Source organism: Eumetopias jubatus, unplaced genomic scaffold (genome assembly GCF_037043125.1).
Source record: "Eumetopias jubatus isolate StellerSeaLion01/CBP00866 unplaced genomic scaffold, mEumJub1_p1.0 scaffold_16, whole genome shotgun sequence".
Lineage (NCBI taxonomy): Eukaryota > Metazoa > Chordata > Mammalia > Carnivora > Otariidae > Eumetopias > Eumetopias jubatus.
The window spans coordinates 70,358,320-70,382,584 of record NW_028274822.1 but is presented as its reverse complement, the minus strand read 5'-3'; the positions used below and the strand labels follow the sequence as shown (position 1 = coordinate 70,382,584).

Sequence of the window (24,265 nt, the reverse complement as noted above, 5' to 3'; positions counted from 1 at the left end):
AGTCCCACATCGGGCTCCCTGCTCCTTGGGAGCCTGCTTCTCCCTCTGCTTCTCTCTCTCTCTCTCCCTCTGTCTCTCATGAATAAATAAATAAAATCTTTAAAAAAAAAAAGAATTTATTTATTTGAGAGAGAGAGAGATAGTGAGCACGAGCTGGGGGGAAAGGGAAAGGGGAGAGGCAGACTACCCAACGAGCAGGGAGCTCAATGTGGGGCTCGATCCCAGGACCCTGGGATCATGACCTGAGCCGAAGGCAGATGCTTAACTGACTGAGCCACCCAGGTGCCCCTCTTTGTATATTTTGGGTAACAGTTTTTTATCATGTCTTTTGCAAATATTTTCTCCCAGTCAGTGGCTTGTCTTCTCATTTTTTTAAAGATTTTATTTATTTATTTGACTGAGAGAGACAGAGAGAGAGCACACAAGCAGGAGGAGTGGCAGGCAGAGGGAGAGGGAGAAGCAGGCTTCCCACCAAGTGGGGAGCCCGATGTGGGGCTCAATCCCAGGACCCTGGAATCATGACCTGACCTGAAGGAAGGCAGATGCTTAACCGACTGAGCCACCCAGGCGCCCCTTGTCTTCTCATTTTTGACTGTGTCCTCAGCAGAACAGAAGTTTTTAATTTTAATGAAGCTCAGCTTATCAATTATTTCTTTCACAGACCATGACTTTGGTATTGTTTCTAAAAAGTCATAACCTCTTCTAGAAGTTTTAAGTTTTATAGCTTTATATGTTATGTTCAGTTCTCAATTTTTCATGAGAAGTATAAGGTATATGTCTAAATAGACTTTTTTTTTCACATATGGGTATCCGATTATTCCAGCACATTTGTTGAAATGACTATCTTTTCTCCGTTGTCAATTTTCTTTGCTCCTTTGTCAAGATATCAGTGGACAGTTTTTGTGTGGGTCTATTTCTAGGGTTTCTATTCTGTTCCATTGGTCAACCCGTTGATTCTTTCACCAGTTCTACACCATCTTGATTACTGGAGCTTTATGTAAATCTTGAACTAGGTAGTGTCAGTCCTCCAACTTTGTTCTTTTTCAGTATTTTGTTGATTATTCTAGGTCTTTTGCCTCTCCACATAAGCTTTAGAATCAGTTTATCAACATCCACAAAATAGCTTACTGGAATTTTGACTGGGGTCATTTGAATCTCTAGATCATGTTGACATCTGTCACCATGACATCTTAACAATCAATATTGAGGGATGCCTGGGTGGCTCAGTTGGTTAAGTGACTGCCTTTGGCTCAGGTCATGATCCCGGAATCCTGGGATCGAATCCCACATCAGGCTCCCGGCTCAGCGGGGAGTCTGCTTCTCCCTCTGACCCTCTCCCCTCTCATGCTGTTTCTCTCTCTCTCTCTCTCTCAAATAAATAAATAAAATCTTTGAAAAAAATCAATATTGAGTCTTCCAGTTGACAGACTCAGAATATCTCTCCATTTATTTAGATCTTCCTCGATTTCTTTTATCAGAATTTGAGTTTTCTGCATATAGATCCTACACAATTTTTTTTTTTTTAAGTAGGCTCCACACCCAACATGGGGCTTGATCTCACGACCCTGAGATCAAGAACTGCATGCTCCACTGAGCCAGTCAGGCGCCCCGGTCCTATACATGTTTTGTTCAATTTACTGCTCACATTGCTTTATCTCTCTGCCTTTTGGAATTCTTTGAGGCCTAGGTTTGAAGTACATTCTTAAAGAGCTACCATTTCCTTTTTTTTTTTTTAAAGATTTTATTTATTTGACAGAGAGAGAGAGAGAGACAGAGAGAGAGGGAACACAAGCAGGGGGAGTGGCAGAGGGAGAAGCAGGCTTCCCACTGAGCAGGGAGCCCGATGCGGGGCTCGATCCCAGAACCCTGGGATCATGACTTGAGCCAAAGGCAGATGCTTAACAACTGAGCCACCCAGGTGCCCCAAGAGCTACCATTTCCTTCTGCCACATACTAAAATGGTTTTTCAAGCCCATTTCTTGTAAAATGGGACTATAATAACATACTCATAGGTTTCTCATTAGGATCAAATGAGGATGCTTATGAAATGCTTAGAACAGTGGCTGGCAAATGGTTCGAGCTCATTCCATTTCAGCACTTATTAATGACTATCAAAATCCAGCAAAAAGGGCACCTGGGTGGCTCAGTCGGTTAAGCCTCTGCCTTCAGCTCAGGTCATGATCCAGGGTCCTGGGATTAAGTCCCACATCGGCTCCCTGCTCAGCAGGGAGTCTGCTTCTCTCTCTGACCCTACCCCCTCTCCTGTTCTCTCTCTGAAATAAATAAATAAAATCTTAAAAAATAATAAAACGTTTAAAAGAAAATCCAGGAAAGAATGCTACAGGGAAGAGTTAAATATCCACTTAGTGAGTTTCCAATTTCTAAAGGTCTGGATTCCAGCTTAGTAAGAGAAAAGAGCCTTGCACATGACACGAGACTAATAGACAATCCATGCAGTGCTGGGACACAGCAGTCTGAGTAATCCTGTCAGACAGCCTTTCCTTCTCTCCCCTGAAACTCCCTCCATCCTCAAAGGCTGGTTGTCCTGACCAGGACCCCTGGAGGGAACACACTGGATCCCTGCTGGCGGGTGCCAAGAGAACTTCTCAGACAGATCCTTGGAACTGTTTTGACTCTATAGGCTTCTTTATGGAGCAGAGCAAATGCAGGGGTCTGACCACACAAACAGAAAGGTTATTAAAGCATTTGGCTAAAAGCTGGGGTTAGGTGAAATGTAAAAGAAGCAGTGCTTTGATAGACTCAGCACATTGCAGGCCTGAGTGAAAGGGCTCAACTTCAGATCTGGACAGCAAAGTGGACTCAGAGTCCTGTTCCCTTGGAAACCACAGAGATAGGTGTGTAATATTGAGTCCAGAAACTTCTGACCTCAGGCTGCTTCTCTGTGTCCAAGTGACTTAGCTCCACCAGGCATGTTTCTTTCTTACAATTATGATTTAAAACAGCAAATTTATGATTTTAGGGGGGAAAAAGAAATCTCAGTAAAATGTCATAGTCAGTCAAAGAACATGATTATTGGGACACTTTACAGCTGTAACATGACCTTGGGAAAAATCATGTTTCCTGTTAACATTGCAGCTGACTTCGTCAGTACCTCTCCTGATGCATGGACAGGCAGACTTTCACTTGTTCATTCCCCACTAATTTTCACTTTCTTGGTATAGACCCCTAAATGGAAATCCTGAACCAAACATTTTAGTCATCTTTCCTTTTTACTTTTCCTGACAGTATCACCTAACACAGCCCACCTTTGCCCCCAGTCATTCTGTTCCTGATAGCTATGGGAAATGCACCTCTTTCCTGGTGGGTCACCAGAGTACGTTTGAGTCCATGGGAATCAGAGGTGACCCTGCTGAAGGAAGCTGCTTCTCCCCAGAGGCTGGGGGATGGGGAGCCCCTCTACCATGGTCACCTTCTCCAGGCTGCCCTCCTGGAGGTGGCAGGAATCAGAATCACCACCACCTGCCACAGACAGAGGGTTGGGGGGGGTGGGCAAAGCAGTCCTGTTCCGGATCAAGGCAGTTCCATTGCATACAAATTGCTGGGGCTCTCCTGGAGGTCTGAACCTGAGAATCTGCAGAAATTGGGCCCAGCTGGCCTCCCTCGTTCCCCAGAACCTTACCCCATGGGCCACACCTCACCTTCTTGAGCCAGACAATCTAACTGTAACTTGTAAAGCACTTCTGTAAACAGATGCATATATCTGTATTTGTCAATGTGAAGAGCTTTTTGTCAATGTGAAGAGCTTAACTTGTGGTAAATCAGGCACAAAACCAGATTATCTTGAAAGAATGAACCTTGGCAATTAGCCACAACATGACTGCAATAAAAATCTCATTAGAGGAAATGATTAGAGGTGTTTTAAGATGATAACATTTTCACAGGTTGAGCTGGAAGGGAGCTTGGTTAGAATGATCTTGCCTCTCATCTCACACAGGAGAAACTATTTCAAACTCAGAGAGGTTAAGTGACTTGGACAAGGTCACACAGCACCGCCATGCTTAACTCTTGGACATTGAGTTTCCTGTGAGGTTAGGCAGAGGAGGAATCCTTTGTTCTCTCTTCTTACAGAGATTTTTTTTTTTTTTAAAGATTACTTTCCTAGTCCTAACAAGTAGCCCCACTACCCAGGACTTTGTGTCTCAAATGATTAAATTCTGTTCCTTGCTTTGTTTTGTCTCCAGGAGGCCTCCCGCTTTCTGGTTGGTTGGGAAAACTGGCCGGTCTGGTCCCGGCCCAGCCCCTCCCAACCCTAACACTGGGGCGGGCTGGCCAAGGACCGCTGACGCCAGCAGTCGCTCACGTGACCACCACAGCTCTCAGTTCTGCTCCCTGTCCCAGGGAGTGTCCGGGTGGGCACTTCCAGGGACTCCTCCTGTGGGGGGGACACCAGGTAGGCACCCCAGCCCTGCCTGTCCAATGCTGGAACAGTGAGGGGGCGACCACGCAGGCGCAGGTGGACAGATGTGGGCAGATCAGATGTCAGGCACTCTGCCTGCCCAGCGCTCTGTAGGCCGCGGGGACTGAATGTGGCCGGCCTCAAGATGTCTCACACCATTCCTATTTGTCTGCCCCCACCCCTGACTCCCTTCCTCCAGGAAAACGACTCTGCCCTTCCTTCCTCTGTTCTTTGGCCTTGCTTTCACCTTAGCTACAGATCTTTTTCCCCTTTCTCTCTGCTGATTTAGCAGCATCCTGCTGGGGGCGTGGAGGGATTAATCAGTGACAGGAAGCTGCCTCTTTCAGAGCAGTGACCAGCTGTGCAAGACCAGCCCTAGAAGTCTGTGGCGCTTCCCGCCCGCTGCTCACTCATCCGCTCCTGCCATGGGGCACCTTGGAGCCCTCCTCTTCCTGCTTGGGAGCCTGGGTGCTCTCGCTGATATCTGCGGTGAGTAACCAGATCTACCCTGTACCTCTTTCCTCCTGGGACCTTAGCGGGGAGGACTGTCTTGTCCAAACCCCTCATTATGTAGCTGGAGAAACCGAGGCTCGAATGTTTGGGAGGGTACGATTTATCTGCCCCTTTGGACTTCCACAGCAGCTGGGACTTAGCTGGACCTCAGTGTTTGACACACTGTGTTGAGATTAATTACAGTTGACCCTCGAACAAGGTGGGTTAGGGCTGCCGGCCCTCCATAGAGCCCAAAATCCACCTATAACTTTTGACTCCCCAGAAACTTAACTACTAATAGCCTACTGTTGACTGGAAGCCTTACTAATAAGATAAACAATTAACACATATTTTGTATGTTATATGTATTATATACTGTATTCTTACGATAAAGTCAACTAAAAAAAATGTTATTGAGGAAATCACAAAGAAAAGAAAATAGATTTGGGACATCTGGGTGGCTCAGTCTGTTCAGTGTCTGCCTTAGGCTCAGGTCATAATCCCAGGGTCCTGGGATCGAGCCCCGGAGCCCAGCATCCAGGGAGAAGGAGGGAGTCTGCTTCTCCTTCTACCCCTCGCCCTGCTTGTGCTCTCTCTCTCAAATAAGTAAATAAAATCTTAAAAAAAATTGATTTAAAGTATTGTACTATATCCAGAAAAATTCACATATAAGTGGACCCATGTAGTTCAAACACACGTTGTTCAAGGGTCAACTGTATATGTCTGACAGCCCACCAGACAAAAATGCTCTCATTAATCCAGTCATTGATTTATTTACTCATTCAACATGGATTGACTGAGGCTTCTCTGAGCCAGTGCAGCGCTAGGCTTTGGGGAAAGAACAGAGAAGACTGGTCCCATCCCTGTCCTCCTAATGCATCTGTTCTAGTAAAGGAAACAGACAAAAAAGCCAAGACACAAATCGGTGCTGTGTTTGGAGGCTGCAGGGAGTGCCAAAGGAAGAGAACCAGGCACAGAGGTAGAGAGCTGGGGGCCACTCTCCACAGGGAGAGAGTTCAGGGAAGGATTTCCAAGGACCAGGCGTGACAGGGGGATTGAGACCCGGAGGAGGAAAAGGAGCTGACATGAAAAGGAGTGGGGGGCATCCCAGGCAGAGGGAAGTGAGTATGCAGGCACGCTTAACGGAGACGAGACGAGTCTGAGAGAAGCATAGGTGGCAGGTCATGGCAAGGCATTTGTGGTATACTGCATGCACAGGAGCCTGGCTGGGCTCTGTGTCCCAGTGTCCCCAGGGGCCTCTTGGGACCGGTCTGGGAGTCGGAACGCAGCCTGGGGCTATTTGTGCACTGGAGATAGGCAGAAAGCAGGAGGCAGGCAGGGAAGCCTCTGTGCTCTGGGGTTACCCAACTCTCTTCCCTCCTTGTATGGTCTCTTGTTATCTTTGGACAAACTGAGAGGCAGGTTCAGATGGCAGATGAGTCAGTCAAAGGTTGGAGAAGCCAGGTGACCTGCCAAGGCACTCCAGCTTTCCAGGGCTTTGCTGGACTCAGTTCTCAGAACTCCAGGCCATGGCCTTCCCTGGGCACCACGAGCTTCCAACTTGTGTTCCATAAGTGCAACCAGACCCCTCAGCCCTTGGCTCTTGGTTCCCATCCAGACAGTCCCCAGGGGGGACCTGGGACCCAGACCTCACTGGGCATGAACCATTCAGTAGTTGGCCCATAGACCCGACAGAAGCCCTGGACCAGGTTTGGGGGTGCAGCCCCCTACAGCTGAGCCACTTAGCTGCTCAGGCCTCATTCCCTCTGCTGCAAAATGGGCTAAGAATTCTTCCTTGCCTTCCTCCTTGGTGTGGTGCGGAGGATCCCACACCTCAAATTTTACGAGCTCAAAGCTCTGTGCAGTTGTGAAATTGACAAGGATGCTGCACTAATGCTTGCCCAGGGTGGGCTCCTGTGCTTGGGAATGTCAAGGCGGGTCAGCTGGCAGAGCTGCGTGGCCCTGTGAGCAAGAGGCCCCATGGGAGGGAGCTCGCCCTGGGCCACTTTTATGACCAAGGTGAATTTTCCCGGCTCCTTCCTTTTAAGGAGGCTGAATTGTGGTTATGAGCCTCTCTTTATAGCTCTGGCTCTTCTTCTTATCACTTCTAATCCCAGGGCTGACTCACCTGCTAGAGGGCAGAGCCTGGGGTTGGGGTGAGGCTCCCCTACCAGTTTGAAGGAAAGGGGGAGGGAAAGAGAGGTACAGGGGGACAGATGACCAGAAGGACAGGCTGAAAGAGGTAGAGACTGAGACAGATCCAGACAGAGAGGGGGAAATGCCTATAGAAATGGGAGGCAGCCCCAGAAAGGCACTGAGGATGCGAAAGGAAAGAAAAGCAACCCCTGTCTCCAACCCGCACCCTCTCTCGCTCCTTCACAGGTAGCAACAGATACCTGTGACTTTTGGGAAAACAGGCATAAGGTGGTGAGACCTGTAGGGGCGCCTGGCTGTCTCAGTCCGCAGAGCATGCCGACTCTAGATCTCAGGGTCATGAGTTTGAACCCCACATTGGGCATAGAGATTACTTACAAAAAAAAAAAAATGATGGTGGGACCCAAACCAAGAGGGATGGGCCAGTTATGAGAGGAACCCTGGTCCTTGAGCAGGTGAAGAGCTCTAGCGGCAGTTCCTGGGCTTAGTCCCCTGGGAGGGGCAGCCTGCCCAGCATCCTGGGACAGGCACAGCCACAGTGGAGGCAGCTGGAGCCCTGCAGATAACTGGGAGGCAGTAAATGGGGAAGAGTCCAAAGTGCCTCCCAAACCACCCACTGAGCTCAGGTTCCTTCCCTAAGGGAGGCAGGCAGGGTCAGCTGGGGCTGGGAAATGCCCCTGAGACTTCAGCCTCCCCAGTTTTTCAGCATTTTCATGATTCAGTTTCAGGCAAACCCCAAAGCACACAGAGAAACGGTTGCCAGCGATGATGGCTTTCTACCAATTCACCCCTCAGTCTCTTCACCTACACAGATGCGGCAAGGAAAGCATTATTTTGAGATCTGCACAGACGAAGCTCACCAGACAGCCCCAGTTAGCCATGGGCAGCCTATAGTGGGGTTTGTTTGTTTGTTTTGTTTTTTAAAGATTTATTTATTTATTTTAGAGAGAGGTGGGGGAGAGGCAGAGGGAGAGAAAGAATCCTCAAGCAGACTCCCTGCTGAGTGGGGACACCCCCCTCCCACCACGCGGGGCTCGATCCCAGGATCCTGAGATCATGACCTGAGCCGAAGGCAGAAACTTAACAGACTGAGCCACCCAGGTGTCCCAGCCTGCAGTGTTTTAAAATTGGGTGTGTAGCATGTTCTGCGTGTGGGTTGCAGTCTTGGTAAATGGATTCGGCAGCGCACCAAAGAACAGGGGCTTTGCAGGCAGGTTCATCCTTGACTCTGCAGCCTGTGGAAGACGCAACATGACTTTGAATGTCTGTTTCCTCTTTTGCACAAAGCAGTGATGACAGTATCGATGCCACAGGGCTGGCATGAGGACCAAGTGAGGTCAGGTGCAGTGCCTGGGGCACATCACGAGGCTTGAGCTCCACTCTCTGTTACTCCTGGCGGCAGAGTGGTTGCCTGGTACCGGCTTCCTCTGCCCTCGGCCCACCACCTCTCCCTGGCCCACTCCAACTGCTCTTTTGGGATACCTGCTTTCCCCTATTTACCTGCCGCCTTTCATTACAGCCTTATTCTCCCATACAAGTTGGATATGTGCTAGGTGGAGACGGAGTAGGGATGTTTATTCCCTGGAGAAGGCTCCGGTAAGGTGAAAGCAGTTCCTTGCTGGTGGCCTGGCTCTGCAACCTCACTTGACCTGTTGTTCTCTTTCCTAAGAAATACCAGAGGTGGATAGCAAGCTGGTAGAGAGGCTGGGCCAGCGCCTCTTGCCCTGGATGGACTGGCTCTCCCTGGAGTACCTGAACCCCAGTATCTACGTGGGCCTACGCCTCTCCAGCCTGCAGGCCGGGGCCAGGGAGGCCTTCTATCTGCACATCCTCAAGCTCAACTACCAGCAGAGCGTCCTGGGGTATCACTGTTCACTTTCTTCTCCTTTCCCTATGTCTTGCTCTACCTCCTAAGGGAAAGGAGACCTGTGTTCTGCTTTGGGCTGCCGCTGCTTTGTTGGGGAGACTTTGGGCAAGTTTTGTCTCCTTTGGCACTTTCTCCATCTGTAGAATGGGATTGGCCTGACTGGACTGGAGGCAGATATCACTGATCCATGACCACAGTCTGCGCCCCCCCCACCCCCACTACTGAGCCCAGAAGCAGCATCTAGCAGCATCTAACTCTGTGCTCCCTTCCCAGGGGGCACTAAGGGGAGGCCTGTTCTGAGGCTCAGTGTGGGAGTTTGAATGAGAGGTGAAGGATCGGGACCACCCTGAAGCATCTCCTGCTTGGACTCCCTCTCAAGAAGCTGACACAGAGCAGGGAAAGGGAAGAAAGGGAGGGCTGTGTGGACAAAGGGTGATCAAAATGGTGGGGGCAAGCATAGGTCACGGACGTCAGAGCCCTCAGGGCTTGTCCTTGAGTCTGATTTTTTATCTTTATGAAATATGTATGGCATGCACCTTACAACATGCAGAGCTGACTCATCTACTTTTGGTAGTTCTAGCAAAGTTTCTAATTATTAGGATTCTTTTCACTTTATGATGTTGGGGGGTGGTGTCCCAACCCAGGCGCCCCAAAGGTGGCATTTTCTTACAGAAGTGTTGTTTACTGGCTTTGTCCTAGGCTTGCCGTCAACAATGACAACGATGACAACAGTAACAACAAGGCCAAGCCCTCCATGGGCCAGCTGGCCCTCTACCTGCTGGCTCTCAGGGCTAACTGTGAGTTTGTTGGAGGCCGCAAGGGGGATAAGCTGGTCTCACAGCTGAAGCGGTTCCTGGAGGACGAGAAGAGGGCCATTGGTGAGAGGACGTGGTCTGCCAAGCGTGGGGGGGCCCTCATCAGATAACAGTCTCTGGGGAAGCATCTAAGTCAGAACTTTGGGTTTTTTTCCCCCCAGGCTTCTTTCCCACCCTCCACTCTGCCTGTCTCACTCTCCACCTAGAGGCTTGGGCCTGCTGCAGTCACCATCCTTGACCAAGCCTTTCCTGTACCCCACATGCACTCCTTTGACAAGTTCTGCTCAGCCACCACGACTGAATTGACTGTCTACCTCTGGGACGACCACATGGCCTCCGTACTGCTTACTCCTCAGCCTCTCTCTGCTAACTGTCCTGCCGCCTGATTCGACCCAGCGCATGACAGCCAGGGCAAGCATTTGAAATATAAATTTGATCTGGTTAGCCCTGCTCAAACCCTGCACAGGCTACTCACTGCTGCGTCCACAACCCCTCAGGCCCATCTGTCTGCCCCTTTCTCCTCTTCAGGACCTGCTGGCCCACTCCCTGGCCCACCCACGCACCTGCCTTTCTGGCTCTGGCCACGCTGATTTCTCAGCTTGCAGATCAGGGTCTTCGTATATGTTCTCTCTATCTGGAAAGTTTCCTTCCCATTCCAGCTTCCTGCTCCCCCTTAGCTCCTCCTCACCCCCACCTCCCCAGTGTCACTGCCTTTTAGAGAGTCCTGCCCTGAGTACCTGATACCCAGCTACTCAAAGACCTCTACTGTTTGGCCCCAGAGACCTTGGTCCACATTTCAGTTCTAATCATGCTGACGTGGGTGCAGGTTGTGTTACTGTTGGAGGGCTGGCCGGTCACCACTCTGAGCACAGCACCTGACACAGAGTGGATCCTCCGCAAGAATGGGTTGAGGGAGTCAAGGAATGAAAGATCCCATGACCCAGAGGAGGGTGTTGGGAAGTGTGGGCAGTGGGGTCCCATGTGCTGACTGGGCTGGTTGCTGGGAGGGGGGCAGAGAGGCAGCCCCTCAGGCCCAGCATGAAGCCCCTGCCCCATGGTCTTCTTCCTCCCAGGGTCCAGTCACAGGGGCCACCCCCGCACCAGCTACTACCAGTACGGCCTGGGCATCCTGGCCCTGTGTGTTCACCAGAAGCGGCTCCATGACAGCGTGGTGGGCAAGCTCCTGTACGCCGTGGAACACGACCAACATCTGCACCGGGGCCGCCTCTCTGTGGGTGAGTGGGTGAGGCCCTGCTAAAGCCAGGCTGGCACTCCCAGCTCCAGCTGAAGGCCTCCACCCCCTGCCCCATGCTCACCTTCCTTGGGACCCCTTCCTTATGAGTCCCTTAGGAGTGAAATGGCGAGGGTTCGTGTGTGGGGTATGGTGGTCGTGAGCCAGTGTTGGAGCAGGCCTGGGACCCTGACCCCAGCTCTGTCACACACTTATTGTAGGCCACCCTGGGCAAGTCAGCTGGTCTTTTTGGTTCAGCTTCTGCTGTAAAATAACCTCCCAGCAGTATCTTGATAGAAGATACCTTATAAGTCAAGGGCTTGTCATGGTGCCTGGCATGGAGAAAGTTCTGGATACATAGCTATGGTCTTGTCCTCATATGAGCTGGGAAGCCTGAGACCTGGATTCTGGAGCTGCTACCTCACCGTGTTGCCTTGGGCCTCCAGTGCCCTTTCTTGTCATAGTGATTCAGGGTCTCTTGTAGGTCTGGCATTCTGTGAGAGTGTGCCTCGCATAGGGTGAGGGTGGGATGGAGTAGGTTGGGAGGGTGAGGAGATACTGCGGAGAGCTTGCTCTTGCCTCAGGCTTGTAGAAAAACCACTGTGGGCCCAGTAAATTACCTCTGGGCAGGGGCGGGGGCTGGTGGGGTTTAAAGCTTGAAGGGCCCAGGCAGCTCCCTGGACCTATGATATCAGATCACCTGGGGGTGGACCCAGCTATCCGTCTGTTCCAAACTTCCCTGGTTATTACAACGTGCAGGCAGGTTTGGGAATGAGGGGTGTAGGATAAAGCCTCTGGGGCCTCCCTCCTCCAGGCTCTCTCCCTAATCTCCCTAATCTTTCCCCCTAAACAGTAGACAGGGGAAGGGTGACCAACCATTGTTTGCCTGGAACTAAGGGGCTTCCCAGGACAGTGGACTTACAGTGGCCAAACTGGGAAAGTTCTGGACAAACTGGGCTGAGTTCGTCCCCCTCGCTGGTGAAAACTTTCTGAAATGCTGATCTGACCATGCCCCTTCTTCAAGCCTCTGGTGGCAGCCCATTGCCCCAGGGCCCTGTCTAGACTGACCCCAATTGGCTCTGTCTCTTGCAGACACAGTGGCCATGGCGGGCTTGGCCTTCACCTGTCTGGAGTACTCCAACCTCAACCCCAATCAGGGACACCGGATCACCCTGGCCATTAGAACTGTACAAGAGAAAATCCTGAAGGCCCAGACCCCTGAAGGCCACTTTGGAAATGTTTACAGCACACCTCTGGCACTGCAGGTAGGAAAGAGAGCATGGGGCCAGAGTTCACCCCGGTGTTCAGTGGGCAGTGGCCTGGTCAGGGACTGGAAGACCTGACTCCTCCATGCCAGCCGACCCACCTCCACCTTCTGAACTTCCCCATTCTGTCACCAGTTGCTGATGAACTCCTTCATGCCTGGAAAGAAGCTGGGCCCAGCATGCCTCAAGGCAAGGGCTGCTCTGTTGGCCAGTATGCAGGATGGGGCCTTCAAGAACGTTCTCATCATTTCCCAGCTGCTGCCTGTCCTGAATGGCAAGAGCTATGTGGATCTCATCTCCCCAGACTGCGAGGCACCAAGAGGTAGCTAGGCCTTTCAACGGGAGCCCTCTTCTTTTCAGTCTGCTCAGTGCTCCCTGAAGTCTGCATGTCCCAGGGAAGGGAGGTTGCCTCGTCCTGATTTGCTGAGTCGATGGGGGTTTGCGGGTCCATGTGGGACACACTGGCAGCGAAGATGCAGTCAGAGCTTCCAGAAAGCCACAGTGTGGGGAGAGAGATAACAAAGAGAGAGCCCTGGGTGGGCCATGAGTCTGCAGCCCCTTGTGTGATACCCGGTCCAGAAATGTTTGAATGGATGAATGGGGAGAGACACATTTTGGGTAGCACTGATATATCCTAATGAGTCCCAATTAGCAGCTGGCATCAGGGCTTCGTCTGGGAGAAGGACTTGAGTTGGTGAGTGGGATTTTCCAGTGGCGAAGAGCAGTAGCAAGGGCAGGGCAGAGAGTGGGCAGCAGGAACGAAGGTGCCGAGGTGTAAAAGGGTCCTCTCGGTCCAGTCACAAGGGCCACCCCCGCACCAGCTACTACCAGTACGGCCTGGGCATCCTGGCCCTGTATGTTCACCAGGAGCGGCTCCATGACAGCGTGGTGGGCAAGCTGAAATTTGGGGGAAGTTTCCTACCAGAGAGTGGGGTCTGGGGGAATGAGCTAGAGTTGCAGGCAGGAGAATGGAAAGGAGGGGAGACCCTCAGAGGTAATGGGGGGCAGGGATTCTAGTTGTAGAAAGAGCCCTCTGGGGTGCTATGTGGCATGGGTGGGAAGGGGGTACTGGAGGCAAAAAAACCAGTGAGGGACCCAACTTTGGGCAGCCAGGGGACACGGGGGATAAAGGACAGGGGAGGCTGGGATCCTGTGGTGACCCTGGCTGAGATAGGCCACAGTCTCTTCGAGGGAAGAAAGGAGGGCTGACACCGGCCCCCTGCCCTCACACCAGCTACCCCTCCCTCTCTCCCTGGCTTAGTCCTGTTGCAACCAGCTGTGGAGACTCCTTCACAGACCCGAGAGCTCATCAGTGTCATGCTGAAGGTCCCCAGTGTCTTGCCACCATACAGACACCCCATCTCTGTCCCTGCTGGGTCCTCCTTGGAAGATGTCCTTAAGAAGGCCCAGGAGCTCGCAGGATTCACGTGAGACCCCCACCTCCCAGCCCTCACCCCACCTGACCCCACACCCCTGAAACAGGGCATGGATGGGATGGGGATGGAAGAGGAAGTTCCCCTGGGAGCGGTGTCTGGCCAGGCTCTGCTTCCCCCTTCTCCACCCCTGAATGGCCCGGGGTAGAGTGGAAACTGGGAGTTGTGGGCCAGCATTGTCAGTGGCTCTGAGAACACGCTCTGGGGGCAGAGCATCCACCCTGGAATCCCAGCTCCCCCACTCCCCTGCTAGGGACCCGGAATGAGTTATTTACCTGTAATCCAGTGAGAACACCAGCTGTGCCCTGCTGCTTGCAGGGCCCATGCAAGGAGTCCGGGAATTAGTGCACAAAGAGGTTGTGGTCCCCCATACTTAGTAAGCTCAGTACAGGTTAGCTTTTGTAAGAATCAGAATTTTTATCATCAGGTGATCTTGGCCTCATCCCTGTGATGAATTACCCTGGGCAAGTCCTCTGTAGAATGTGGAGGTTGGGCAACGTCCTTAAACTTGCCTCTCACCCTGACAAGATTCGACAAGTCTGGGGCCAAGCATTTCTGCCCAGCCATGTCCATGCCTAAATAACATGGATGGGATTCTTGTGTTACCAATGGGGAATACAAACCAGAGGAGTTGAGCGCCTTCCACCGGGTCACCCAGACCCCAGACTTTTCTAGAAAGATATGCCTCAGTTTGAGAGGGCCCCAATCTCTGCGCTCACCTGGAGTTCCCAAAGGACAGTGCCCTGCAGTCAGGGAGGGCCCACAGCTGGTGCCTCGCATTTGTCCAGGTCAGGGAATTTCAGGCCAGAGATACACAAAGACCCCCTTTAAAGAACAAAAATTCTCCCAGACCCCAGGATATTTCTGTTATACTATGACTTAGATGTGTGCTATTATGTTTACTATTAAAAGTTCCTTCTTTTTCTGGCTCCAGACATCTATAAACCTTAAACAACTCTGCAAATAGATATAAAATGTAAAAAGAATAACATTCAAATAAGGACTATTTGCTGAGAAACAGGTATACGTGGCCAGGCATGGGATGAGCCCTATGCTCTCAGCTACTTGGGCCTGAGCTACTGTCAACCCTGAGTTTGTCCAGGCAGCTTTGACTTCATAGGCCCTTCCCTGGCCCCGAACACTCCATTCACTACTAAGCCCGCCTCAGCTCTCTTCCCAGTAGCCTGCAGCTTACGGGGGCCCACACAGCCCTAGACGGCCACACACACTGAGCACCTTGGCAGGCCTCCATCCAGCAGACATTGAGAGTATGCAGACCCTGCTGGCATTCATGTCTGAATAACATCATCAGAATGAAAAAAAAAAATAGTACTTAACGTTCTGATTCAGAACTCCATGACCTCTGAGGAGACATCAGGGATACTAATCAGGGAAACAATTCTGTCAGTGGAGGTGGGTGCCTGAACTGGGTGCGGAGGCCAGGCAGTAAGGTTATATGTCTGGAGGCATGTGAATGCCCAGCAGAGAAAGCTGGACTGCAGAAAGAGAGATCCAGAGAGAAAGAGAGGAGAGAGAGAGAAAAAGAGAGACGTGCTCTAAGCAGCCACATGGACCCACAGAGTTAGGGATGACAGAGCAACGGGGTCTGTCCCACGATACCCCCTCAAACAACACTTCCCCTTGGACGAGGTCACCCTGAGTGGTTTTCTGTCTCTTAAAACTATAAAAGCCTCCCTCTCTAAGACAGAACCATTGATAACCCTTTTGGAGAGAAGAAGAACATGACCCATGGGCTTTTAAGAGGACCCCTCTGGCAGCCACGTCCACATGGTTTGGAGAAATGCACAGCTGGAGGCAAGGAACTCAGGGAGGGGGTGGAGTGAATAAGGAGTCTCTAGGTCACAAAGGCCAGAAACCTAACTCCAACCCTCTCTGGTAATGGGGGGTATGGGGTGTGTAGAATCGGAGAGAAGACTGAGCCACCAATGCCACAAGAAGAGGGAAATGTCACTGAGCCACAGAAACTTCCAGAAGCAGAGACCCACTGCCACCACCAGGTGTCTCTGTCTCGCACATCCGGGCTTCTCTCTGCATTCTGGCTTCGCCCTCTCTCTTTGGGCATTGGCATCTTATATGTGGTGCTGGCGGCTTCTGCTCCTCACCCCTGCAACATCAGCTCCCAGAGAGGGGGCAGCTGCTGAGCCAGCCATGTAACAGGTGTCCCTTCCTGTAGGCCATGGTCCTGGTCAGTGCGGAGGGGTGAAGTCCTCTGAGCGGGCAGTGTCAGGGGGTGGCAGAAGAGGGACGGAGGTGAACCCTGTGGCCTGGAAAGGATTTGGCCAGTGCCAGCCCTAAGGGAGAGGCCAGGACTTCCCTGGTGGGGGTAGTTCCATTTCTGCCCTTGGGTCAGTGGAAGCAAAAGTCACTTCTCCTTCTGCCTCTCCCTTTGGTAGGTATGGAACCCAGAACTCCTTGTCAGGACCCTACCTGACCTCTGTGATGGGGAAAGAAGTTGGGGAACGTGAGTTCTGGCAGCTCCTCCAAGCCCCTGACACCCCACTGCTAGAAGGTGAGTGTGGTGCCCAGCCACCTCTGGACACCTGCCCCAACCGGCCTTGTTGCAGCAAGGCTTCCCCAGCTCACCTTGGCTTTCCCCTGAGCCTTTCTGGGCCTCAGCCTCAGATCATCACTGATGCTCGAGGTGGCTTCTGAGTTACTGAACTGAACGCTTAAGAACTTTTATGTAAGTTATTGTGGCAACTCTAGGAAATCAGATAGGCAAAAAAGGAAAATTAAAATCACCTATCACTTGCAATAAATAAATAAATAAATAAATAAATAAATAAATAAATAAATAAATAAATAAAATCACCTATCATTTGCTCCCCAGACATTACTTCTTTTAACTGTTGGTGTATTTTCTTCCAGCTAATTTTTTTTAAATATGTAAGTTTTTTTCATAAAGATGGAGCCATGCTCAGTAGCAATGCTGTCTGACCAAAACAAAATGCTAGTGTAATTCTAAATTTTCTAGATGGCGACACTAATATTAACGATATATCTTATTTAACCAAATACACAAGATATTATTATTCCGAGATGTAATCGTGTAAAATTATGAATGACATTTTTGCATGCTTTTTTTGTTCTAAGATTTCAAATGCACAATAGCTGTGTGTGGCTAATGTGAGCATACAGGGTGGCACAGCTCTGTATACTGTTTGGCAACTTTTTTTTTTTTCTTAAAGATTTTATTTATTTATTTGACAGAGAGAGACACAGTGAGAGAAGGAACACAAGCAAGGAGAGTGGGAGAGGGAGAAGCAGGCTTCCTGCCGAGCAAGGAGCCTGATGTGGGGCTCGATCCCAGGACCCTGGGATCATGGCCTGAGCCAAAGGCAGACGCTTAACGACTGAGCCACCCAGGCGCCCCTGTTTGGCAACTTAAAAAAAAAAATTCTTGGGGCTCCTGGGTGGCTCAGTCGTTAAGCGTCTGCCTTTGGCTCAGGTCATGGTCCCAGGGTCCTGGGATCGAGCCCCACATGGGGGGGGTGTCTCTGCTCAGCAGGAGGCCTGGTTCTCCCTCTTCTACCCCCTTGCTTGTGTTCCCTCTCTTGCTGAGTCTTTCTCTGTCAAATAAATAAATAAAATCTTAAAAAATAAGTAAATAAAATTTAAAAATTCTGTTTTTTTTGAAAAACATTTTATTTATTTATTTGACAGAAAAAGAGAGAGAGATCACAAGTAGGCAGACAGACAGGCAGGCAGTGGAAGAGGGAAAAGCAGGGTCCCTGCTGAGCACGGAGCCCGATGTGGGGCTCAATCCCAGGACGCTGGGATCATGACCTGAGCCGAAGGCAGATGCTTAACCAACTGAGCCACCCAGGCGCCCTGCATTTATTTATTTTTTATTATTTATTTATTTATTTATTTATTTATTTTTTAAAAAGATTTTATTTATTTATTTAATTGACACAGAGAGAGAGAGACAGCGAGAGAGGGAACACAAGCAGGGGGAGGGTCAGAGGGAGAAGCAGGCTTCCCGCGGAGCAGGGAGCCCGATGCGGGGCTCGATCCCAGGACCCTGAGATCATGACCTGAGCTGAAGGCAGTCGCTTAACCAACTGAGCCACCCAGGCGCCCCTATTTATTTTTTAAAGTAAGCTCTGTGCCCAGTGAGACTCGAACTCACAACCATGAGATCAAGAGTCGCCTACTCTACTGACTAAGCCAGCCAGGCACCCTGCAATTTATTTTTTTCATTCTTAATGTATTGTGGACATCTTTCTATGTTGTTATATGTAGATCTTCCCCTTCCTTTGAAATAGCCACGTAGAATATATCACTCATGAGGGTGTTTGGGGCTGCAAGTAACAGGAAACACAGTGCCAAGCAACTTCCACTATATGACATCCATTGGATCGAGTGACCAGGGTCGAGAGGGAATGAGGACTTCGGGGCTGTGTAACCTGGGCTCCAGCCCTGCTCCCCTGTGACTCCATATGCCTCTTTTTGTTGACTTCCTCACCCTTCTTGTGTCTTCCCAGGGCAGCTCCCTTTTAAAACTTTGCCCCAAGCAGACAAAGGTGGAATTGGGACACAGGCACATTCCTGGACCCCTCCCCATCGTTAGGAGATGGCCCAGGTTCTGCATTACCGTCGGCTAGAGAACAAGGACTGCCACACGACTGGTGTGGGCCAGTCAGGGCCTGCCTCAGCGCTGCGTGCTGCAGTGGGGCGTGGAGCGAGATGGCGAGGCTGCGGCTTCTTGATTCCTGCTAGATACTTAGGGTTTTAACTCCTACACCTCAAGCTGTCATGAGCATCCTTGTGCATCAGCCCAGTCACCAGACAGACTCTGAAGGGTCCTCTGTCCCTGCTTTTGCTATCTGGAGCTTCTGTTGGGCACCTACCAAGTGCCAGGCATTGGGCCAAGTGCTTTCCAGAAAGTGGGCCTTTCTGAGGGAGTCCAAGAAAAAGCATTCTCTTTCCCTGCCTGCTTCTGAACAGACTGAGAAGTAAAACAAAGAGAGGGCAGATGGAGACCCCAGATCTGGCCTCTATTACTGATAAAGCCCGGGCTGGAGGGTGTAGCCTGGGGCAAAAGCCCGATGGACTCAATCATGAGGCAGATGTGGATCGTTGTGTCTCCTCCCCCCCCCCCCCCCCCGCCCCGGTCCAGCAGGAAGCCCACTCTCATGGGGAAAAAAGGAGCACCTGGTTGTTCATACCATTATTGTCCTCATTTCAGAAGTGGGAATGCCAGCACTCACAATTGTGAAATAACTTGCCCAGAGTCACGCCTGTTGAGTGCAGAGCTGGGACTTGACTGTCTCTAGTGAGTGGAGGCTGGCTCCAGCAGACTTTTTTTTTTTTTTTTAAAGATTTTATTTATTTATTTGAGAGAGAGAATGAGAGAGAGAGCACGTGAGAGGGGGGAGGGTCAGAGGGAGAAGCAGACTCCCCGCTGAGCAGGGAGCCCGATGTGGGACTCGATCCCGGGACTCCAGGATCATGACCTGAGCGGAAGGCAGTCGCTTAACCGACTGAGCCACCCAGGCGCCCCTCCAGCAGACTTCACTTGTGGTCTGGGTTCTCCCTCCAGACCATACTGAGCAAATCCCCCTTCCTGATGGCCCCTCAAGGGACCCTGAAGATAGTGGCCCTGCCCATCAGGTGTTGTCAAGGGTCTCTGGTTCCTTTCACCCCATGTTGGTTATCCAGAATGCTGTCCCGGCCCCCCTCCCTGGGGGCCTCCCCCACTGTAAAATGAGCCTGTGGGCCTCAGGAACCCTGAGGTCACAGATGATTTCAGTTTCCAGACTGGCTCTGGACAGCTCCCACTTTCCCACTGCCAAACCCTGAGTGGATCTGATAGACCCTGGCCTCAGGGTGCTTGTCCATAAGAAGAGGTGGTGGGGGGCAGGGGGTGGGATTTTCTCCCCTGCTAACCTCTCTGCTTACCTGTTTCTGCAGGTATTGCTGACTATATCCCCAAGGATGGAGAAACCATCGAGCTGAGGCTGGTTAGCTGGTAGCCCCTGGGCTCACCCACCCCAGCAGCCTGGCCCACTGCTGGGCGTCCGCCTTCCCTCCAGACATCGCTGTAACAGGCACACACGTACCCAATCCTGCTGCTACCTCATGTGTCCTTGGAGCAGTGTCCCCTGGATTACCCAGCTACTACCCTTGCAAAGGTCCTCAGCCACCATCCACCCTGGATCAGGGAACCACGCATCTTCCCTGGGAGGGCTGTCTGTTCGAGTCTGGCCCCACCTGGCCACACGGGCATCCCTTGAAGGCCACTCATAGTCTGAAGAGTCTGAAGCATTTCAGACTCCTCAACACAAGGAGGAGAAGTCATGACCAGTGGTGTTGTGAGTACTGCCCCCTCTGGGATTGGGGTCCTGCAAGGAGACCTGTGTGGCCCAGGGGCTGCAGCCCTGACCCCAGCTCTCTACTCTGGCCTTCAGGGCGGTGGCCCCGGTGCTGGCCTTGGCAGAGTGGCTGGTGGGGGCTCTGCCAAGCTGCTCAAAGCCTGCCTCTGAAATTAATGATTAAAGTGTTGATTGTGCACCTGCCCTGGCATCCTGATGCCTCAAGCTCATGACTGAGTACAGGGGGCTGGAGAAGGAGGAGCTCCCCTGGGGGCGCAGAGGAAGGTGGGGGGCGGGGGGGGGTGGCTGCATTCTCCTGGGGGGTGGTAGGGAGCAGTGCTGGTGATGTCAACGCTGATTACTGTTTAGGGAACATATCCTTGCTAGATGCTTTCTCGCACAACTCTTGAGGTTGTGGATATTTTTGTTTTCATCTCTACTTTGCAGATAAGGAAATTGGTACTCAGCAAGGGCGTGTGACTCACCCACAATGTCAGGCAGGGGACATGGCTGAGGAGACACAGGCCTGGCCTGGGGTGGCCTCCTGGCTCTTCCACGCAAACACTGAAAATTGGGGGGCTTCCATGGTTGTTGGGATTACATGACAGAACCTAAATGTAACTGGAGGCCCAGGAGCCTAGAGCTTTTTTTTTTCCTCAACACACAGTCAGGGTACCACCCCAGGCCTCAGCGGCCAGGGGCCAGGGACCTTGCCTGTTAGTGGGAGGGCCCTGAACTCTGGGCTGACCTCTGGGAAGTGGGGTTCAGTCCAGGGAGGCACCTCACATGCCCCACCTCACGAAGGTGAGGAAGGGGGGGCCTGCCCTCAGAGGGGCTCTGTGCTAGACAGTGTGTTACATAGATCCCTCTTCCTAGAGCTCCAGTTTCACGTATTTGGGGTCTGGACAGGGAGGGGAAGTAGATGATTTAAAAAATTCTTATATTGAAACAAACGTCAGAGTATCAGAAAGCCACACGAAGACACAGCCTGTTTTGAAGGTCTGTGCCCAGAACCCCAAAGGGCTTGTTCACCTGTCCCTCCTTGATCACCATCAGGGGCCCTTCTCAGAGGATTCAGAACCTGTTCCATGCTCTGTGGTTCTTCTATAGTACTGTTGAAGAAGGGTGGAGACTCAGAGGTCTGAGGCTTGCCTCAGGTCACATAGCCTGGAGGTGGCAGAGCCCAGACCCTCCCCCACTGACCTCGGCCCCGAAGGTACTTGCCACCACAGGAAACCCCCCCCCCCCCCCCCCCCCCCCCCCCCCCCCGTCTCCTTGCCTGTCACGGAGACACGAAGTGAGGAAGCCACAGGCCCCTCCCACAGAGAGGAGACTGGCAGTGGCAGGTCTCAGGCCGGGCCGGAGAGAGAGGGTGGATGGGAAGGACAGGGATGCCCCTGCACTGGGCTTTCGAGGGCGCACGAACTGGGTGTGATCTGCCCTCCAAAGGGACGATTTAGTCAGGGTGTGTTTGGCTCTGAGGAGCAGAAAACTACTGAATCCTACTCAAATCAAGCCCACCAACTCAGGGGCAGCCACGGGTGGTAGGGAAACAGACGTTGGGGCTCAAAGTTCCATCACCTCCACAATGCTCACTAGTCTGTCTTTTCCCCCATCAGCTTCTTCAGAGTGTGGCCCCAGCAGTGACTCTGTCACCTTCCAGTTCAATTCCCCAGCCCCCTCTCACTTCCTCAGCCTATGTCCCAAAGCCTAGAGAGGGGGTCTGCCCAGCCCAGCCCCGCCTGTGGATTCTGGGCCAGGTGTCTAGCCTGGTACAATCTACTGGACCGTGAGAAGGGGTGTGGGTGAGAGCATAAGCATGTCTGGTGCAGAGCCCCATAGTGAGAGTCTGATAAACAGGCTCCCCCTGGGGACTGGGGACCAGCTTTGTGTCTAGCCTGCACTTAGATCTGTAGACCTCCAGACAGACCAATTCCCCTCTCTCACAGCCATGGGATGGCGCCTGGATTTGCTTAGCATGTTCATGCCTGTGAGCTCATCATGTCACAGGTGGGGAAACAGGCCCTAGCAGTGAAATGATTTATCTAGGAACATGCAGTGACGAGAGGAGAGGTCTGTCCCACAGCCTCTGCAGCCCAGTTGCTAGGAACGGGTTCTTCTCCTGCTCCTGGTGCCTCCCAGAGTCCCTCCCTGAATCACCTACTTCCAGGTTGGGGCCCCAAAGGGCAGCAATCGGATCGGATCTGAGGGATTTGGGAGTCTGTGGGCAAGGGCAGCCTGCTCTGGGCTGCTCTGGGCTTTTGGATGGACCCCAGGGACAGGAAGGGAGCCCCCTGCCCCCATTTTTGCACAAGGGAAAATCCTATGGAGAGTCTTGCTGTCTACAAGTCAAGGCAGGTTAAAAACTAGGGCTCTGGACCCAGACAGACCTAGTCTGAATCTCCCACCAGCACTCAGGCTGCACAACCCCTGCTTTGAGCTGTGCCCTCGGCCTCTCCCTTCCCCCTCCACCGCAGTGTGGGCAGCTCTCTCCATCCCATCATGGCCCACTCAGGCCTCGTCTTGAATAATCCTCTAACCCACCCCTTATCAGGCAGGGCAGGTAGGAGCTGCTTTGTGGCAGTCTTGGAGGAGTTGTAAACACTGCCTACCACTCCCTGCTAGCTCAGCTCTGAGAAAGGGTGTTTACCTAGTTTTTAAAGTATTATTATTATTATTTTTAATTAAAGGAAATTTCCTGGAAAACTGACATCTCAAAAAGAATATAACCCTTAGACGGCACTGATTCCTCTTCTTCAGGAAGTATGGGGGGAGGGAGCTTGCTCTCTTGGCTAGCTCAGCTTCTCTCCCACAACCCCTCCTGGAGAAACCCTGTCTAAATACCCCCTTATTTTAGTCCTTGACCTGAAAATCCTTTGCCCTACAATTTGGACTATTAAGCAGCTATTTGCAGGCTCCAGCAGGCATCGGAATCACCAGAGGCAAATGTAAAAATGCAGATTCCTGGGCCCACCAGAGAGCGTCTGATTCAGCAGGTCTCCGGTGAAGCTGGGGGCGGGTGTCGGGGGGTGCGGGGGCGGGAGTGCGGAGGACACAGATGGTGCTAATCCTTGTCCAGTGATTATGATGGGGCTTGAGGGGCACTTGTCATTCCACAGTCTTACCACGAGAGGGCGCCGCGGACCGAGCTAAGTGGTTACCCTCTGCGGTCTTGTTCCTCCCGACAGGCTGCTGTCTTCAGCCCTTTGCGGTCTTGTTCCTCCCGACAGGCTGCTGTCCTCAGGACTTGCTGATCAGACAACAGGCTAAGGGTGAGCCGTGTTCCGGTGGGCAGCTTCCGCAGGGAAGGAAGCCCGACGTCAGGAAAGACGCTCGCAGCTGGCTGTGGGCACCTACCTGCGCCAGGCATTCCACCTTGGTTCTTGCGCACTTGGGTTCCGGAGCTCAGAGAGTCCAGTGTCCAGCCTGGAATCCGATTCAGCTTGTTCTGCTCTGGGGTGCGCGGTTTCCCCAACCCTGAGCAAAGAGAGCATCCGTCGTTTAGATGGGAAAGCAGAGACCCAGGCAGCGGCAAGGGCTTAGTGGCAGCTGCTCTGGCTGCCAGCCCACCCAGGGCTCTTTGTCCTGCTAGGGCTGGGGGCAGAGGGTGGACCCCAGGAAGTCCAGCTGTGAGTCAGTTCTGAGTGCCCAGGAGCTGCTGGCCAGGGATAGATGCTGGCTGGTACCCCGCTTCCACAAATGTGGGTGGCCTTGGTGATTCAGTTCCCGGTGTCTGCCTAGAGGGGGCCGGCCCTGGGCTGGGACAGGAAGGAAGCGTGGGAGTAGGGAGGGGCTATGGAGGGGCCTTAAGGGGCCCGGTGGTCCAACTCGTCTGGATGCTGAGGTCTCACGGAATAACTGCGGCCAGAGATCGGGTGGCCCCGAGACTGGTCCTGGGATGAGGGTCCCTGGGCGGGGGTCCTTGAAGTTGCAGTCCCCGGTGAAGCTGGGGGTTTTATTGGGCTCCCTCAGAAAGGCACCTCATTGTCCCCGCACTGCATAGGTCTCTACGGGGGGCTTGCCTTGGCGCTGGATATGGAGAGGCCTGATTCCCCACTGCTAGGGGAGAGGGGACAGGCAGCCTGGCCACTCCATCTGGGGGGCTCTGCTGATGGAGGGACTGCTAGGCGGATGCGGGGGGGGCTGTGAGCGGGCGGCTTGGGGGAGGAGCGAGACATCCCTCCGGCTCCGGGGGCGGGGCCTAGCCAGGGGCGGTGCTGGGGGCTCAGCTCAACTTTCCGGGTGGGGCGCGG

At 52.4% G+C, this 24,265-nt stretch overlaps 1 protein-coding gene across 7 annotated transcripts in view; it reads left to right on the top strand.

The window, feature by feature from the left end:
• Positions 1–20,223, top strand: part of TCN2 (transcobalamin 2) — a 46,088-nt gene extending 25,865 nt beyond the window's left edge. For 2 of the 7 annotated variants that reach the window (XM_028124738.2, XM_028124736.2), the window contains exons 2-10: positions 4,710–4,906; positions 8,733–8,925; positions 9,630–9,808; positions 10,819–10,980; positions 12,069–12,241; positions 12,377–12,563; positions 13,503–13,668; positions 16,089–16,204; positions 19,612–20,223. In XM_028124738.2, the coding sequence (XP_027980539.1) occupies positions 4,843–4,906; positions 8,733–8,925; positions 9,630–9,808; positions 10,819–10,980; positions 12,069–12,241; positions 12,377–12,563; positions 13,503–13,668; positions 16,089–16,204; positions 19,612–19,673 (1,302 nt within the window). In that variant the 5' untranslated portion in view covers positions 4,710–4,842 and the 3' untranslated portion in view covers positions 19,674–20,223. Of the gene's footprint in view, positions 1–4,202; positions 4,412–4,706; positions 4,907–8,732; positions 8,926–9,629; positions 9,809–10,818; positions 10,981–12,068; positions 12,242–12,376; positions 12,564–13,502; positions 13,669–16,088; positions 16,205–19,611 lie in introns of those variants that run through there. The other 5 variants (XM_028124733.2, XM_028124740.2, XM_028124737.2 and 2 more) reach the window with 5 other exon arrangements.
• Positions 20,224–24,265: the final 4,042 nt, after the last annotated feature.